A 20,604-nucleotide genomic window follows, 5' to 3' on the forward strand; every position below is an offset into this window, starting at 1 on the left:
CCTGACTCACACAAATTTCTGTATAAAAGCCCTGTTGCTGACCCTGAAACTATTTCTCAGGGACCCAAAGGGGTTAAGGCCTCATCAGCAAAGAATCCAGTTCCCTCTGACAGAGATTCCAGAGCATTAGACAGATGGGGAAAGAAAGTATATACGTCTGCAACTTTAGCAGTGAGAGCCTTAAATTGCCAGTTTCACATGCTAAAATATCAGCAATTTTTGATGTCTCAGTTGAAACAAAAAATGCTTCCAGATTCAGATCCTCCTAATTTTAAAGAAATGCAGGATTTATTGCATGCAGCTGAACAAGTGGGAAAACATACTTTGCAGTGTGGTTTTGATTCTTTAGAGGCCTCCTGTAGAGCAGCAGTTACAGGCTCTGTCAGCAGTTACAGGCTCTGTCATTAGAAGACATGCTTGGTTAAAAGAACGTACGTTACCAGATCATGTTAAAGCAAAATTATTGGAGGCACCTTTGCAGCAGGAAGTGTTATTTGGAGTTAAGGCAGAAGAGGTATTAAAGAAAATGGAGGATAAGGCAAAATCTATGCAAGCGGTGAAGAATTTTTACAGGTTCAGCCTCCTCGATTTAGCAGAAATTGGCCAACAAAGAATTGGTCCTTTCCAGTTACAGACAGACCTCAAAGGGGCAGATACAGACGTCCAAGAGGTAGAGGTCAACCACAAGGTCCTTACAGGCCTCGACAATGGGGTGCATCAGGCCAGAAAGATGGGGAAGACAGGCCCCAACCATATAAAAAGCAGCCCCAATGACTTCCCACTACAGCTGCCAAACAGCTCTCTCTTGGCAGCCCCCTTGTGGGGAAAACTGACACTTTTCTATCACAATTGGCATATGATCACCAAAGACAAATGGGTTCTCAACATTGTATCTCAAGGTTACAGGTTCCACTTTCACACACTGCCAAGGTTAAAAGGAATGCCAAATCTGCCACCAAATCAATGGGCAGAGGCTCAAAAACAAATTATAGCACTCATGGACATGAGAGCTATTCAAATGGTACCACCACAGGAGCAAGGACAAGGATTTTACTCAAGACTCTTTCTGGTTCCCAGAAAGGACAAAGCCTGGAGGCCCATTCTGGATCTTTCTTCTCTAAACACTTACCTGGATGTTCGAAATTCAAAATGTTGACACTACAGCAGCTTCTTCCCATGCTGGGCAAGAAAGCTTGGCTCGTGACCTTGGACCTCAGGGAGGCATACCTGCATGTCCCTATCAGACAAAACTGCAGAAGATACCTCAGATTCATAGCTGGTTCAATGCACTATCAATTCTCTGCACTGCCCTTTGGCTTATCTACTGCGCCCAGGGTCTTCACAAAGTGCCTGGCACCAGTAATTGCATTTTGCAGACAGAAAGGAATTAAAATTTATCCATACCTGAGCGACTGCCTGATTCAGGCAGAGTGCAAGGACATTCTTCTAAAGCATCTGGCATTTGTAAAAAAGTTATTAAGTTGCCTGGGGTACACAGTAAACGAAAAGAAATCAAAACTAGTGCCCTCACAAGAGATAATATTCCTGGGTGCCAGCTTGAACACAACGGCCCAGATGGCTTATCTCACGCCAGACAAGTAAGGACAACTGACCCAATACTTTCAATTGATATCAACAAAGACCCAACTCCCTGCAAGAAAAATTCTGCAGGCCTTGGGTTACATGGCATCTTGCATACTATTAATTCCGTATGCCAGACTGCATATGAGGAAACTACAATGGTACCTAAAGAGTGTATGGTCTCAACACTGTCAAAGTTTGGAAACAGTTATACCACTAATTCCTTGCCTTCAACAGGAGTTTCGATGGTGGGCTCAAGCTTGTCACCTCAACAAGGGACAGCCTTTTACTCAACCCACAGCCAGGCAAACACTGACAACAGATGCATCAGATTACACCTGGGGAGCACACATGGCAGGAAAATGTATTCAGGGCAAGTGGCCCGCAGAACAAAGGCATCTTCACATCAATCAAAAAGAGATGCTAGCAGTACAAAATGCCCTTATAGCTTTCAAGGACCTGCTGCATCCAGGACAACTACTACTAAAGACAGACAACACCACAGTTATGTGGTACATAAACAAGCAAGGGGGCACTCACTCCTACCCCCTCTGCAGACAAGCCATGCCCTTGTGGAACACAGCTCTAAACTATCAAGTTCATCTGCAAGCACAATTCCTGCCAGTAGAGAAAAACACACTAGCAGATGACTTAAGCAGAAACATCATGGATCCCCATGAATGGGAATTGAATCCACAAATATTCAGAATGATAACACAGAAATGGTGGAGCCCGGACATAGATCTGTTTGCATCCACAATGAACTGCCAGCTACAGAAATTCTGCACAAGGAGTTACCGTCCACAAGCATGGAAAGTGGATGCCCTCTCATTCAGCTGGAAAAACCTACAAGTATACGCTTTCCCACCACTACCTCTCCTTCCAAAGGTACTCATAAAAGCCAGGCAAGAAAAGATGATCCTGATTGCACCAGACTGGCCACGCTAGCACTGGTACCCAGTCTTAAAGAACTTAGCACGAGGACCACCCTGGATTTTGCCTCAAATCCCACATCTGCTGACTCAGCACAACAATCAGATACTTCACAGCCAGCTAAAGACCTTAAACCTAGCTGCATGGAAGATTCCTTAGTCAAGCAAGCAATGCCTCTACCCAAAGCTGTTATGGATGCCCTCTTTTATTTTCCCAGCTATAAGCAACTACAAAACTCCACAAAAAAACGAATAATTAAAGACCGCAAAGCTCACTACTCCAAACTCCAGTCCTTGCACTCAACAAATGTCCACAAATTCTGGGATTCCATCTGATCCATGCTGCATCCTGGCAACAAAGAAAACCCCTGCCCAGACCCCAGCCTCTCCAACCTTGAAACAGCCAGCCAGTTCAACTCATTCTTCATAGACTGCATAGCTAAACTATCAGCCTACTTCCCACCATACCCCACCATCCACCACCACCACCCCGTCCTGTCCCAACCACCACACAAATCATCATCCCTTCTCCACATCCTTCTTTCTCAAGCCCATCCCCACAAGCACTATAAAAAGAATATTCCTCAAACTCGAACCCTGTTGCAATGCACCCGACAATCTTCCACCCACCTTCCACAAACAATCTGCAGACAGCATTGCCTTTCCCCATCTCTATTGTTATAAATATATCCATACAAGAATCATATGTCCCTTCTATCTGGCACTATGCTTACATCATCCCCATCCACAACGGTGACAAAAGTACTGATACCACCAACTTCAGGCCTATTGCCATCCTTTCCCCTCTGTCTAAAATACTATAGAAAACAATACAAGCACGACTCATGGCACACCTAACAGTAAACAATCTCCTCTCCCCTACCCAACACAGCTTCCACCCTGGCCACAGCACCATGACTGCCCTTCTTTCCTTTCTTGAAACCATAAACCTCAAACGCGACTCAGGCAAGTTCATATCCACACTATTCCTAGATCTGTCAAAGGCCTTTGACACCATCTCACACACCCTACTTATATCCCAGCTCTCCACCATACACTTCTCCCCCACCACCATCGCCTGGTTTTCCAGCTAGTTGTCCAACCACCAGCAAGCTGTCCAATGGAAGTCTTCAACTTCCCCCTTCCTTCCCACACCCACAGGTGTCCCACAAGGTTCTGTTCTTGGCCCTCTTCTCTTCAACCTGTTCATTAACAACTTTCACCAGTCCATCCCTGACTCATCTATCATCCAATATGCAGATGACTCAACAGTCATCTGCTCAGTCTTCTCCCCCTCTGAGCTCCTAGCAAAAACCTAACTAGTCTTCTCCAAAACAGAAAACTGGATGCAGTCCAACCATCTGGCACTAAATGCAAATAAAATCAAACTAATGTTTTTTTTTTTCCCGTACCAAAAACTCCATTGACAAATCCACATTCTCCATACAGAGCCAAAACAACACTCTTCTTGAAATCGTTCCCAACACCAAGTTTCTTGGCATTATTGATGAAGAACTAAAATGTGACACCTACATCCACTCTGCAATCAAGAAAACCCACCTAAAGGTAGGTCTCCTCTGTGGGCATAACCGCTTCCTAAGCCCCTCTACCCATCAAAACTCTTGCATCCACCTTCCTACTCCCCTCCCTTATGTGTGGTTCTCCTCTTTTCACCAATCTCCATCTTAGCCTTCGGTCCAAACCTGAATCCTGCTGCCTCAAGATCTCCAAATTTGCAACCAATTCAAAAAACTCATCCCACCACTGCCATTCCCTCCTACCCTTAACTGGCTTGAACTACCCAACTACCTCAGTTGCCTACAACTCACCATTGCCCACAAGCTCATCTTTAAAGCTGCCAATTGCTACTTCCTTAAAACCTTACATTCCCAACCGCTCACTCAGATCCAAAAACCAAAATCTCCTTCAGATCCACAAACCTGCACAACCTTCTGGCCATCTACTGCTGTCCCATTCTTAGCTAAACAGTGGAACTCTCTCCCCACACACCTATGCAACCTACCTAACCATACACATTTCAAATCTCAGCTGCTCTCTCATCTTTCTTCCAAATGGGAATGCCCTTGCCACACTTAAACCCCTCCCCCCATTCCACCTTGCACTGACTCATCCAACTACCACTACTATTACTTCATCCCACCCAAAACAATCCCTCCCCTACCAAAAACTAATTTTCTCTCTAATATCTATTTTACTATACTGTCCATTCTCAATTATACTATTACCCTCTCCATGCATAATGTTTTCCTAACCTACTTATGGCTGGTAGCTATATATTTTGAAATGTTAAACCTACAATTGGGTTTATAACAAAAATATTCACTTTATGTAAATCTTGAATTTTTTGTATTGAATTATGTCTTTTCATTTTTGTAACATTGTGACAAGCCAATTGCAAATATCATGGCGCTTATCTGTTGTTGTGTCTTTCGGCTTATCCCGGTTAGGGGTCGCCACAGCGGAACTCCAGTCCGCTAATGTTTGGTATCATGGAACTTATCTGTAAATGTTTAATTAGCTGTATGAACTATGTCCTTTTGTAATATGTGAAATGTAACTTGCAATTATTGTGGAGCTTTTCTTCCCGGGCCTCCACTGAAACTCCACTTTCCACTGAAAACGGGCTTTTCTTGGCCCAGTGGACTTCCCCGGTCATCAAACTTAAGTAAATAAAAATAAATAAGTTAAGATGAATGTAAACGTTTTTTCTGCACTTGGGTGGAAAACATTACATTTGATAAATAGTGATGGTGCTTCTGTGCTAGCCCTGACAAGGTGTTTCACAGCACAAATACTCTTATTTTTAGGGTGGATCTTAGTGCAAGTTGGGGGTTTTGTTTTTTTCATTTGCTTAGTTTAGTTTTATTTGTTAAAAGGGATTTGGGAAAGAGTATATTGAATTGATCAGCAATGAATAAATATATATGTACGTATGTGTGTATGAATATACATATATATATCTATATGTATGTCTATATATATGTATATGTATATATATATATATATATATATATATATATATATATATATATATATATATATATATATATATATATATATATATATATATATATATATATATATATATATATATAGATAGCTATATATGTCTCTCTATATATATATATATATATATATATATATATATATATATATATATATATATGTGTGTGTGTGTGTGTATAGACAGATGAACCAGAAATGACAAGATGTTCATCGTGTTACACTGCTGCAGTCATTACTTGGGTTATCCTGCCGTCAGGCAGTTCCCAGTCGGCCTGAGTTCCAAAGTCTTAGTAGTCCGCTGGGTTGCTGTCGCCTCCTCCTGACATCAGTGCGACGGGGTATATAAGATGCAGCCGACGCCATTTTCTTCAGTCTTTCTTGCCACGCGTGCCAAGCAAAAGCAGTTTGCAAGTGTGCCGGTCGGCCGACTCCTGAGATTTTCATTCAATCCAGAACCAAGTCTTCTACAAAGCTAAGTACCCGTTGAAACTTTTCTTGCCTCAGACCGATGTCAGTAAAAGTTAATAACTGTATTTCTTGTGGGAAGCAAATACCTCATAAGTATTTCCATTCCTATTGTATCCCATGCCTTGGCCCAGACCATGACGTCACTGGTTGTCGGTTTTGTGCTAGGTTTAACAAGTGCACTATTAAACGTCGGTTTGATTTTACCCGACATTATTTTGGCAGAAAATTCAATCACACCATGCCGTCGGAACTTCCGACGACCGGAATACATAAAAAGCGCAAAGACAAGGACAGGCATCCGAGGCCCAAAACCGATGACGAAGCCTCTTCTAGGCCAGTCGCCGGTTCTACGGTTTTCAGCGAGGTGCCTTCGCAGACCCTGACGACCGCTTCTGCAGAACCACAGGCCACCTCCAACTCCCACGTGGAGATGGCTGGGCCTTCGGACGCACAAGTTTTTCAGTCTACCATAACTAACCCTTCAGAGGGATCCGGAGTAGCTGAGCAACCTGCAGCTTCAGAGGGTAGGTTTTCAGACCTACTCAGTTAAGCATTAAACCCTCTGCTAAGTCTAAGCCTCCTTTAAAAACAAGGAAACAAATACAGCATTCTCCAGGACAGGCCTCCATGCCTAAGAAACAAATGCTCAAAATGTCCGAAGACCTAATCACTCTGATCAGGGGGTCCCATCCCCCTCCTGATAAAAGGCCTAGACAGGATGCAGACCTATGACTCATCCAACCAGGTGTCCATTTCTTCAGATTCATCCTCAGACCTAGGATATTCTTTACCCCCTTATGAAGATTCTGATGCTGAGGAATCAATTCCAGCAGCCTTTCCACCTGAGGACTACTCCTTTGGGGAAACCTTACATACCATGAGGGAACATTTCCATTGGGAAGGCCAGGATTATTCAGCATCCAAGAAAAGGCTCAGAGACTTCCTTTTATTACTTCAACACAGACCCCTTGCTATTCCGCCAGTGTTCGATATTGTGGATGATGTGTATACTGAATCCAGCTTAAATCCTGATTCCTTACCTCCAGCCCCAGTTAAACCTGACAGATACTACAGAGTCCCTGACTCACACAAATTTCTGTATAAAAGCCCTGTTGCTGACCCTGAAACTATTTCTCAGGGACCCAAAGGGGTTAAGGCCTCATCAGCAAAGAATCCAGTTCCCTCTGACAGAGATTCCAGAGCATTAGACAGATGGGGAAAGAAAGTATATACGTCTGCAACTTTAGCAGTGAGAGCCTTAAATTGCCAGTTTCACATGCTAAAATATCAGCAATTTTTGATGTCTCAGTTGAAACAAAAAATGCTTCCAGATTCAGATCCTCCTAATTTTAAAGAAATGCAGGATTTATTGCATGCAGCTGAACAAGTGGGAAAACATACTTTGCAGTGTGGTTTTGATTCTTTAGAGGCCTCCTGTAGAGCAGCAGTTACAGGCTCTGTCAGCAGTTACAGGCTCTGTCATTAGAAGACATGCTTGGTTAAAAGAACGTACGTTACCAGATCATGTTAAAGCAAAATTATTGGAGGCACCTTTGCAGCAGGAAGTGTTATTTGGAGTTAAGGCAGAAGAGGTATTAAAGAAAATGGAGGATAAGGCAAAATCTATGCAAACGGTGAAGAATTTTTTACAGGTTCAGCCTCCTCGATTTAGCAGAAATTGGCCAACAAAGAATTGGTCCTTTCCAGTTACAGACAGACCTCAAAGGGGCAGATACAGACGTCCAAGAGGTAGAGGTCAACCACAAGGTCCTTACAGGCCTCGACAATGGGGTGCATCAGGCCAGAAAGATGGGGAAGACAGGCCCCAACCATATAAAAAGCAGCCCCAATGACTTCCCACTACAGCTGCCAAACAGCTCTCTCTTGGCAGCCCCCTTGGGAGGAAAACTGACACTTTTCTATCACAATTGGCATATGATCACCAAAGACAAATGGGTTCTCAACATTGTATCTCAAGGTTACAGGTTCCACTTTCACACACTGCCAAGGTTAAAAGGAATGCCAAATCTGCCACCAAATCAATGGGCAGAGGCTCAAAAACAAATTATAGCACTCATGGACATGAGAGCTATTCAAATGGTACCACCACAGGAGCAAGGACAAGGATTTTACTCAAGACTCTTTCTGGTTCCCAGAAAGGACAAAGCCTGGAGGCCCATTCTGGATCTTTCTTCTCTAAACACTTACCTGGATGTTCCGAAATTCAAAATGTTGACACTACAGCAGCTTCTTCCCATGCTGGGCAAGAAAGCTTGGCTCGTGACCTTGGACCTCAGGGAGGCATACCTGCATGTCCCTATCAGACAAAACTGCAGAAGATACCTCAGATTCATAGCTGGTTCAATGCACTATCAATTCTCTGCACTGCCCTTTGGCTTATCTACTGCGCCCAGGGTCTTCACAAAGTGCCTGGCACCAGTAATTGCATTTTGCAGACAGAAAGGAATTAAAATTTATCCGTACCTGAACGACTGCCTGATTCAGGCAGAGTGCAAGGACATTCTTCTAAAGCATCTGGCATTTGTAAAAAAGTTATTAAGTTGCCTGGGGTACACAGTAAACGAAAAGAAATCAAAACTAGTGCCCTCACAAGAGATAATATTCCTGGGTGCCAGCTTGAACACAACGGCCCAGATGGCTTATCTCACGCCAGACAAGTAAGGACAACTGACCCAATACTTTCAATTGATATCAACAAAGACCCAACTCCCTGCAAGAAAAATTCTGCAGGCCTTGGGTTACATGGCATCTTGCATACTATTAATTCCGTATGCCAGACTGCATATGAGGAAACTACAATGGTACCTAAAGAGTGTATGGTCTCAACACTGTCAAAGTTTGGAAACAGTTATACCACTAATTCCTTGCCTTCAACAGGAGTTTCGATGGTGGGCTCAAGCTTGTCACCTCAACAAGGGACAGCCTTTTACTCAACCCACAGCCAGGCAAACACTGACAACAGATGCATCAGATTACACCTGGGGAGCACACATGGCAGGAAAATGTATTCAGGGCAAGTGGCCCGCAGAACAAAGGCATCTTCACATCAATCAAAAAGAGATGCTAGCAGTACAAAATGCCCTTATAGCTTTCAAGGACCTGCTGCATCCAGGACAACTACTACTAAAGACAGACAACACCACAGTTATGTGGTACATAAACAAGCAAGGGGGCACTCACTCCTACCCCCTCTGCAGACAAGCCATGCCCTTGTGGAACACAGCTCTAAACTATCAAGTTCATCTGCAAGCACAATTCCTGCCAGTAGAGAAAAACACACTAGCAGATGACTTAAGCAGAAACATCATGGATCCCCACGAATGGGAATTGAATCCACAAATATTCAGAATGATAACACAGAAATGGTGGAGCCCGGACATAGATCTGTTTGCATCCACAATGAACTGCCAGCTACAGAAATTCTGCACAAGGAGTTACCGTCCACAAGCATGGAAAGTGGATGCCCTCTCATTCAGCTGGAAAAACCTACAAGTATACGCTTTCCCACCACTACCTCTCCTTCCAAAGGTACTCATAAAAGCCAGGCAAGAAAAGATGATCCTGATTGCACCAGACTGGCCATGCTAGCACTGGTACCCAGTCTTAAAGAACTTAGCACGAGGACCACCCTGGATTTTGCCTCAAATCCCACATCTGCTGACTCAGCACAACAATCAGATACTTCACAGCCAGCTAAAGACCTTAAACCTAGCTGCATGGAAGATTCCTTAGTCAAGCAAGCAATGCCTCTATCCAAAGCTGTTATGGATGTCATTCTGGAGGCCAGAAGGCCTAGTACCAGGAAAGCCTATTCGGATAAATGGAAGAGATTCTGTGCCTGGAACCAGGCTCACAGCCTTGACCCTCTTGTCCCAAACATTCCTCAGATACTACAATATTTAACTGAGATGCTGGACAAAGGCCTTGAGCCAGCTAACACAGCAGAATTAAAATATATCTCTTGGAAAACTGCTCTGCTCCTGGCAATAACATCAGCACGAAGAGTTTCAGAATTACAGGCACTAATGGCAGTGGAACCTTTCCTCATTTTCCACCAGGACAGGGTGTCTTTAAGAACTAACCCTACGTTTATGCCAAAGGTGGTATCAAGTGTGGCTCTAAACCAAACTATTCACTTGCCAACTTTTTATCCAAAACCACAGAATAAAGGGGAGAGACTACTGCATTCTTTGGACATTCACAGGCAGTTATGCTTCTACTTGGACAAAATCAAAGCTTTCAGAAAATCTGAGCAATTATTGGTAGCATATGCTGCAGGAGCACAGGGAAAAGCCATTTCAAAACAGACTATTTCAAAATGGATAGGACATTGTATATGTTTCTGCTATACACACCATGGGAAACATGTACCTAGCAGCATTAGATCTCACTCCACTAGGGCAACAGCCACTTGAACTGCCTACCTCAGAGCAGTACCTACCAAGGATATTTTGGAAGCAGCAACATGGAGTTCTGTGCATACCTTCACCAAGCATTACCATCTGCCTCTATACTCTAAATCCAGAGCTGGCTTCGCCACTGCAGTGCTGCAGGGCCTTATAGCCACCCCTAATGCCTTATAGAACCAGCCACCCTACCTCAGCTTTGGGATTCTACCCAAGTGTAATGACTGCAGCAGTGTAACACGATGAACATAGTACAGTTTTGTACCTACCATAAATGTAGATGTTCGAGTGTATACACTGCTGCAGTCCAGGTTACCCTCCCTCCTTCCCCTCTTACTTGCTGGTACGTACCTATGTCTTTTACCCTTTACTACCTATGGGGAATATTTGCTGGTAACTGAAAGTTGTTGTTTGCTTTTTTTATGTATGTTTTATTAGCAATTTGAATTGCCTACCTATTTGGGGGCACCTGACATCTGGGGCAAGAAAAACTGAAAAAAACGGCGTCTGCTGCATCTTGTATACCCCTGTCGCACTGACGTCAGGGAGGAGGTAACAGCAACCGATGCCAGACCAAGACTTTGGAACTCAGGCCAACTGGGGAACCGCCTGACGGCAGGATAACCCAAGTGTAATGACTGCAACAGTGTATACACTCGAACATCTACATTTATGGTAGGTACAAAACTGTACTTTATAAATGATTATAGTCTTAACATATGACTGCTTGTTATTATTAACATGGAATATAAATTTACTTGTGTATAAAAAAGCAAAAGCGTTTTGAGGTATGTGAAGTAGTACAGGGTACAAATGTCATGTTGCAAGAGCCACATGATATAAATAAATATGTGAGCTTGGTAAAAATGGGATTTCAGTGTGGATATTTGGCAGACTATCAGGGACAAACAGTTGCTCTGAATGTAGTAGAAATGGGAAAAGTCAATAATGGAAGATTTGTGGCAGTGAGTGGATGCTGACAAGGAATAGTTGCCAGCAGGGCATTTTTTTCTAGGTAGTGATTGGAATTAATTTGTCGTACCAAAGATGTGTCAGGCAACCTCACAAAGGAAAAGTATAACTAGAGAAGGTCATTTTTTTAAAAAAGTACATGAAAGCATTTGGTTTAGAATATGTTATTTCAGAAGCAACAGTACTATAGAGAATTTCCAAAGTACAGTAACTGGGCTAAGCTAGACAGAAGCTGTATTTCAAAGAAGCATGTGCATTTGGTTAAAAGTACTAAGACCCATCCAATAGTATTATCTGACAGTTCACCTATAAGGATTAAGTTAAAGAATGGAATTTAAGGAATGAGTAATACATAAAATTCAAGAGTTATTAGAACAGATAGAAATCATTCCAGTTGGATTGGCTAGGGCTTGGTATAACATGAAGATAGATTTTAAAAGTATAGTGGAATTAAGAGAAAATACTGCGGTGGTGGTGCTGCGGTAGCGTTGTCGCCTCACAGTTAGACGTTGCCTGTTTGATTCTCAGTTAGAGCGTTTTCTGTGTAGCGACATACGTGAATGGGCGTTCCTTCGTTGAAGGTTGTGCATTAGGCCCGGCAAGCCAGTACGTAAAAATCTACTGCCAATCATTAGCGGACCGGAGTTCCGCTGTGGCGACCCCTAACCGGGAAAAGCCGAAAGACACAGACAAAGTGGAATTAAGAGAAAGAGAGAGAGAAGAGAATAGCAACAAAAAATATTTGGAGGACTTAGCAAAAGTTAAAATGTTGCTGAGAAGAGGGAAGTGTACATAGCAAGAGGAGTACTAAGAGCAAAATAAGAGCACATTTGGACAGTATCCATGAATTTAAGAAAATTGCAATTGAACAGCTGTTTTTAACACTAACTTCAGATCACAAAATATTTAGCAGAAAGACTTAGGAAACACAAAATAAAAGAAACAATGACAAAACTTAGAACCCTGTCACAAAAAGATTAACTGGGAATCCTAAAGACTTAATTGAGATATTTCAGCAATTTTATGAAACTCTGTATAGAGCAGAGGAGTGGAGAAACCAGGAAAAGGCCCATTTGGAAGCTTTTTTGGTAATATTAGATTCACCATGGTTTGAAGAATTGGAAGCGCAACAGTTAACAGTCAGGTTAGATTAAGGGCAAGAAATGTGATGTGTAATAATTTGAGAAGTCACCATGAATGGATGGAATTCTCACAGAGATTTAGACGCTAAGGGGAAAGTATCTGCTGAAGATTTGGAAGGCACTATTTAGTCATCCTCTGAAGGTGCAGGGAATATTTACGTAGTGGAAGAAGGCTGTAATGGTATTATTGCCAAAGAAGGCAAGGATCCTGCATATCTTGCCTCAAATAGACCAATTTTGATCGTACCCTACGATTATGTTTGTGTTAGCTAAGAGAGTAGCAAAACTGCTGCCAAATCCAATAGATATGGATCAGTGTGGTTTTGCAGAAGGGAGGCAAGCATTTAATAATATTAATAAAATGATGAACTTAAAGGCATGCAGGTAGGTGCATGCTTGTGTGGGTGTGCCTTCCTTGAAGGTTGGGCGCCGGGCTGGCAACTCGACGCTTTAAAAATTCACTGCCAATCATTAGCATACTGGAGTTCCACTCTGGCGACCCCTAACTGGGAAAAGCCAAAAGACAGAAAGAATGAAATGATGATTCGAAGGGAATAAGAATGTAAAACACTTCCTTTATTATTGATTAGTTTGTATGCAGAGAAAATAAACACACACACACACACACACACACACACATACATAGTGGCAGATAACATAATAAGAACTAAACCAGTAAGGGAGTGGAGAAAGGAAAGGAGATACTGCCAGCAGGAATAAGTACAACTAATGGTCCAAAAACAGGAAAGAAATGGCAGGAAGTGAATGAGGAAAAAAAGTCGTACTATAGGAAGCAAATAAGCTGGAAGGACAAAGTGATAGAGTGGGAAGAAGCCAAACCGGTGTTTGACTTGCAGGACAAAGATTTCCTTCCATATCAGGATTTTTGACAGATTTTAGGCAGGGAGAAGAGTATCAAGTAGAAAAAACAGCTCTAGTAGGAATTTTCGTGGAACCAAGAACAGAAGAGTCTGTTATGAAAAGCATAATTACTAAGGCATATGAAATGCTACACTGTAATTAGAAAAGTAGAAAAGAATTGAGGCTGACTAAAAAGGGCTCAGAGACAAAATTAGAATGACAAATTACAAGAAAGCTTCTTCTTCTTTCGGCTTTTCCTGGTTAGGGGTCGCCACAGCAGATCACCTGTTCGCTCGTGATTGGCAGTGGAGTTTTATAGCATTGAGTTGCCAGCCCAGTGCCCAACCTTCCACAGAAGGCACACAATGCATGCACTCACACCTAGGGCCAATTTAGTGTGTCCATTCCACCTACAGCATGTCTTTGGGATGTGGGAGGAAACCGGAGCACCCGGAGGCAACCCACACAAATTACAAGAAAGCAATAGGAGGACATTTGTAAGACCCCAAGGTATGCTACAAATTCCAGAATATTTGTGGTATTTGCATGGAAATATTTGCACAGGTCTTTTTATACCCAAGTAAGATTCAGATTAATTTTTCTCAAGTAGACAGCAGATGTTGGAGATATGAAGGGAATGAAAGATGAAATTGGCAACACATTTTTCTGGGAATGTGTAGAATTATCTGAGTTTAATGACTCCTTCAGAATATCCTGACACAGTTGTTGGGGGCACATGCTATATTAACAAAGGAGATGATGCCATTGAGTCGGTGCATACGTTTGAAATTGTCAAGACCTGGTAAGGCCTTATAACTTTAATAATATAAGTAGCCAAAAAAAAAAAAAAACCAATTACACAACAATAGAAAACAAAGATTAAACCAGCTGTAAACAAAGTCCTGAGTTTTATAAAGGAAATAAAAAATCTAGAGATGGGAATATTAAAAGATGGGGGAAACAAATGTTATAAGAATAAGTGGTGCATTTAGGAACAGTATATACAAACTATTGCTCAAATAGATGAGTAAAATAGGTAGGTTGGTAGAAACTGAAAAATGCATAAATATGTTCAAATGGACAGTGGTAAAAAGAGAGTTATGGAAACTGTACACTGCATATTTACTGTAATATAATAAGTCTTTTGATTTTTCATCAATATTTAAGTAATAATGTGATAAATACTGTTGTTTTAATAAAAAGAAAACTTTAAGCACCTTTTTGTGTGTCAGGAAAAAAAACTTACATTTGTTGTGTCGCAGAGATGTTAAACAAAGTTGTATTTTTCTTGAACTCAAAGCATAATCGTGGCACTCAATACAGTTTGTATCTGTCACTTGGGTATCAGTACATGAGCTCACTGCTGACAGGTGAAATAAAATTGCTTCATTACTTGTATCCTTTACAAATAAATGAGCAAGTGCAGATGGGGGGCAAGCATCATTTACTGGATGGTAAACTTTTCCTCCTGACTATAGCTGGCTGCAAACCCATGAAGTTAGTTGTATTAAATATTCATGAGATTAAAATACTAAATGAAAAAAGTTGATAAATGGAGCTTTTCCTTCAAGGAGACAGCATGAAATAACTGTATTTACCTAAGCAGTATAGCCTTGGGTAAATCCTGCAGGTATGGAATTATGCACCATCTTCATCATCGGTGAGTAGTGATACTCAAACTCACTGAACAGCAGTTTAAAACTGAAAAGTCCTAAAAGGGCATGTTCTAAAGTACATTGTAAGTACTTTTGCAGAGTAATAATTTCTGCAAGTCACGTTTAAGTGATGTTTTATTGATTTCCTGTTGTATCTTTTTAATTTACAGATGCTAATGAGCAAGACCACAAGAAGAAGAAGCCAGTCCTGTGGCTTAAAGGTTAGGCAGAATATGTGTGTGTGTGTGTGTGTGTGTGTGTGTGTGTGTGTGTGTGTGTGTGTGTTATCTGTTTATCTGTACATGCATACTTACACATAAAAATCCACTTAATCTGAACTGCTTTTCTTTTTTGATTAGTGATGTTATATCAATAATTCTTAGTTCTTCCTTGTTTAGCCCAGTGAATGCTATCTTCCTGTGTGCCAGGTTGCTCTCTACTAGTACATGCTGTGACATCACTTGCAACTGCTTAAGCGCACTTTAGTCCCTGATAATGCCAGTTCTTTTCTGCCATTTGCTCGGTTCATATCTTGATGTGGATTTTCGTTGACGAAAAGTTCATGCATTTTATGCATACATTTATAAATCCACTGTGTCCTTGTGGCCACCAAGTTTTTAATCAAGACCTTCACTTGTTTTGCCTTTAATGTCTTGGGACGGGGCATGGTATGGTGTAATACCATGAGTGCTAGGGGTGCAATCCTAGCATCTTCAGATGCTGAACAGAGATGCCACTAGTTTATCTTCCTATTATAAGGAATAGTAGTAGTCAAAATCTTCTTTCGCAGGAGTGAGCTGCCACATGGCCCCAGGCTTGTGCTGCAGCCTTGTCCTCTCCTTAAGTCCATTTCGTAAATGTTCTGGATCCTGTAAGTGCTGAACTCATGCTTGACTAGTGTGAGCTCCATCCTACACCATTCCTCTTCCTCAGTAAGTGACAAGGATCTGCACCAACTCTTCCATATTTTTAGAGTATTCTGGGTTCTAGACTCTATAGAGTATCCACTTGATTGGCAAGAGTTCATGAGTGACCAGCCTAATCTTGTGGCATGACCTCTAGGTTCACCCAGCCATGGTTCAGGATTATTCTTGGCCAAGGTTACCTCTACCATATTTTCTTATTAAAGTCAAGTTGAGGTGGGACCACTGGGACATCCTTGTCCAGGACTCACAGTCCAAGGCCTATGCTTCAAGCAGATGTTCAGAGTCTGATGAGAATGTATGTATTGTAGCCACCTGCTTTGGTGACATTTTGTTCTGACTACCTTTTAGAGCCAGATAATCACAGTCCATATGATCCTTGACCAGCAGGCACTGTTACATAACATAAAAGATGAAGAATATATCATGCCTCAGGGTCAGCATCTTCCTAAATCTACTAAGCTGCAGTTTGTTGGCTATTACCTAATATCATTGACTAATGCTTCTGTCATTCCATTGTTCTGTTGATTTGAAATTATTGCTCATATTCGTAGCTGCAAGAAAAAACTAAGATTTGTAGCTCAGGGTATATGCAACTTATCTACTTCATTTTAGCATCACTTCTTATTGGTACCATTACTGTTGCTTTCAAGTTAAGTTACTGTATTATTAAATTAGATCTGAAAAATGTCATATTTTTATACATTTTTATATTTATCAGGAACTGCTATATTATATATGTCATGCTGTTTCAATGCACTCACTTAATTTATGTCAGATTTTAGAATAGCTTAACCCCAATGTAAAGCATGGTATTGTGATGATGATGATAATACTAATATGCATATATTTTAATATTAATAAGTACCAGTGAAAACATTCATCAGTGTCTGAAACCTCGTGTATTGCAGCTTCTTACTTTTGGTATCATGTTTTCTGAGTAAATTGTAGTTCTAGATAATCACAGTCCTAATAATCCGTGACTGGCTTTTACTTCAGTTGTACCTCTCACAAAAAAAGTGTCAGTATCTTCATAAGTCTGCCATGACACAGTGTCATACTTCCAATGCTCTACAACTCTGGAGGCCTTCATCTGAAGTAACTGATTAACATGACAAACTATTGCCTTTACGTTGATGCAGATTTTAAATTATTGCTTATACTCATTACTGCTGGAACATACTGCACAAATATGTTCTTTTATGCAGGATGAATTCACATCCCCACTGCCTTCATGCAGCACAATGAAATTGTGGACAGACATGCATAAATGTCAAAACTTTAGCAGTACTGGTTGCTTTCATGTATTTCAGCTGTTTCCAACAACAAACGGTGCTTTGGCAAAAGTTTTCCAGGGAAGACAATACACAGCACACATACAAAGAAATTAAGTGATACAAAAAATACATCATAAATAAAACAGTTTTGAATTAGATAAATCAAGAAACACCTTCTCGTTACAACTTGAATTCAAACCATTTGGAATTAAAGTATTACATTTCAATATAAAAGCATTTTCCTTATAGTGCAAGTATTTTTTAAGATCAGCTTTGTTTCCAACAGACCAATTGACTTGTTCTAAAACTTTTGTTTTACCTGGGTAAAAAAGTTTACATGGACACTGAATGGCATAAACCACTGCACAATTCTCACAGTTATATCTGCCAACCGTATCTATTCTTTTTTCATTATTTATAATGCCAAAACATTCACATATAAATGAATAAACTGTATAGACTAATAATTGACTTAACTGTCTCATTACCAACAGCCAATGAAATCCATTTTTAGTTAGTATATAAAGTTTCTGTGTTAGACTGTTATTATTCTGATAAAGTCTCTTTTATTGGAGATTAAAGCACTCAATGTTTTTAATTTTCTGCATTAAATTATTTTAAACCATTTGTGGACCTTCCGTGGCATTTATTTCTACTCATTTCATACTGCATAGTTATTACAAGGTATAGTGCCCCTGGGTTTGTCTGTTCTCTGTATATGTATAGCAGGCATTAAAAATAGATATGAATCAAATAATCAGAAATATTCCTACCTCTGTATGTCTTTTGTTGTTCTCTCTATTTCAAAAAATCTTACTAAAACCACCAATCTGAAGTTGTTAATCTTCTTCCTATTCATCACTGATGGATTTGGAACCGAGTCGGCCTAATACCAAGCTCGTGTACACCAAAAACTGTCGAGCTAAGCTGCTACCCACAATGCCCTTCTCCCAGTTACCTTGGATCTCGTTTGCTGCACAGCCATATAGCAGCGTTTCACTGAGCTCTCCAGCTAAGTGTTGTATTTTTTCAAAATGTTCAGTATTTTATAAGTTTTTTCTCTCAAAATCTCTTCTGTACCTACTTATCTAAACAGCTCTACCCACGGGTATCTTCTTTTTACCATAGTTGGTAAAGCCCTTCTTTACTCTTCTGGTACTCTCAATAACATTGCTGGTATTTTCTTTTTTTTTCCTTCCCTTCTCTATCCCTTTTTGTATTGTTGAATTGTTTTTTTTCTGAGTGTGTCTGAAAAGAAAGGGACTTTGGGGTTTAAACATTGCATTTCCTGAAATGTTAAACTCCTCAATAGCGACCTACATGAGGAATGTGTATATTGTCTGGGTGTTCCACACTTATCTGTGAAACCTCCCTGTCAGATTTGTGTCAGTTTCAGTCAGCGGATGCTGAATGAAAGAAAAAATAAACTTATTTTGAAAGGCCTGCTTCTTTCTCCATTTTCTGAGGCTCTTTCTGCGTCAGAGGTCTCAACCCCTCCGTCTAAGGACAAAAAACGTCCAAATTCTGACCCTTCTTCACCGGCCGGTGATAAGGGCAAGCCTCATAAGCACAAGGCCCATAAGTCTTCCACGGAGTACAAGATCGCCTTCTTGGTTCTGACCACCTCAGCTCCGAGTTCTGCTCCAGTGGTCTCTACAGACATTGCGATGACTTCCACATCGGCGCCATCCTCGGCACCAACTGTTACGGTTCCGACTGTGATTTCAGCTCCAGCCTTATTGCCTGCCATTACCTCGGCACTGTCGCCCATCTCCATTCCAAGATCGGTACCAACGACCTCTTTGGAGCCAATAATGACTTCCACTTCAGCTATTCCTTCAGTTCCGAGCCCTTTCTTGGCACCGATAGACCCCTTGTGCCTGTTCGAAACTAGAATCCTCTGTGCCGACTTTTACTACAGCACAGACCCAGTAATCCCCGTCTTTGCATCCACTTTCAGAACAAACCTTTAGCCCCTTTTTGGACCGACCTGACTCCCCCTCAGGAGTGTCGGTAAGGTCCACCAGGAGTCTATCTGAATTGGATGTGGTGCGCCTGATCAATCAGCTGCTGACAGCTAGAGGGATTACAAATTTTCCTAAAATCCATCCCATTCCGGGTTTTGGGTCCATTGCCCCTGCGACTCCCACATATTCTCCTCCCTTGGAGCCTTCGGTTCCGAGGCCCATAGCTCCAACGTCTGCGGGAGGACTCCTCTCGGTGCCGACAGTGACCTTCTCTGAGGCTACGAGGCCACTTTGGGTTTTGGTTCCTTCGGAACCACCCCTTCCTCAATCTCATGCTTGGGGGGGGGTGGAACCCCCGGCTCCAGGTTCAGTTCCAGTTGTTTCATTGGTTCTGTCTTTGGACCTGGGGGCGACTCCCACCTCAGTTTTGCTTGAGGCTCCGTCCCCGGGAGCGGGGTGTGATCCCGGTTCCGAGATTGTCTTCCTCATTTCCAGGCTCCGATTCTTCTTTGGGCGGGCCTACCTAATGGGGGATGGAGAGGGTGCTTGCTTCGGGAAGCACTCCTCCTACGTCAGACCTTCCCCCTGCTCCTTCTGAGCTGCAGCTATCACAGGCCACCACCCCCCCAGGACACTGAGAGCGCAAGCCTCAGGAAACCCCTGTACAGGGTAACCTCCTTTCTGAGTCTTCTTCAGACACTCCCACTGAAGAACCACCTTAGAAACGGACATTTAAGTGGAAACACATGGACTCCCCAGAGGAGTCCCTCACTGAGGATATGGACTACGATGATGGGAAAGGGTCCCCATGGTCACCCCCTGACAATGTCTCCTTTGGAGACATCCTGGAAATTTTGAGGCAGAGGGGTGACTGGCAGCCCTCCAACCCTTCCTCGGAGGAATCCGTATTCCTGCAGGCCTTCCGCTGTCAGCCGTCTACTTTTTGGGTGACCCCCCCTGCCGATGAGTTAGTCCAGCTCATCGTGCAGCAGGTGTGGAAGAACCTGGATACCGTTGAGGCCATTTCCCAGAGACCAGACAAGATACTTTCCCCTCCAGAGGAACAGCCCCATTGGTCTAGAGGCTTACCAGGAGATGCTATGGTGGTGGCAGCTGCCACAAAAAAGGACCTTGCGGAGGAAAGTCCTGCTGTCCATCCACCCAACAGAGAGTCCCGGGCGGTGGACAGATTAGGGAAGTGAGTTTTTGCTTAAGTGACCTTTGCTGTCAGGTGTCTGAATTATTTGGCACATTTAATGAGGCTCCAAAGAGATCTCATCTCAGATCAAGTTTCTGACGGTGCAAGCGATAAAGTTGCTTCTCAGCATGCTACCCTAGAGTCTATCTCCAACTCGTCCTTGAGGTTGTTGTC

The 20,604-nt window shown here is 42.1% G+C and overlaps 1 protein-coding gene across 3 annotated transcripts in view; it reads left to right on the top strand.

Moving 5' to 3' along the window:
• The window catches only part of MIER1 (MIER1 transcriptional regulator), a 1,388,802-nt gene that overhangs the window by 1,228,532 nt on the left and 139,666 nt on the right, over positions 1-20,604 (top strand). For 2 of the 3 annotated variants that reach the window (XM_044085588.1, XM_044085590.1), the window contains exon 11: positions 15,236-15,286. The exons of the other annotated variant lie outside the window; for it this stretch is intronic. In XM_044085588.1, the coding sequence (XP_043941523.1) occupies positions 15,236-15,286 (51 nt within the window). The remainder of the gene's footprint in view (positions 1-15,235; positions 15,287-20,604) is intronic. 3 annotated transcript variants of the gene reach the window in all.

This window comes from Protopterus annectens, chromosome 10.part0, assembly GCF_019279795.1.
Source record: "Protopterus annectens isolate FY-2018-M chromosome 10.part0, PAN1.0, whole genome shotgun sequence".
Taxonomy (NCBI): Eukaryota; Metazoa; Chordata; order Ceratodontiformes; family Protopteridae; genus Protopterus; species Protopterus annectens.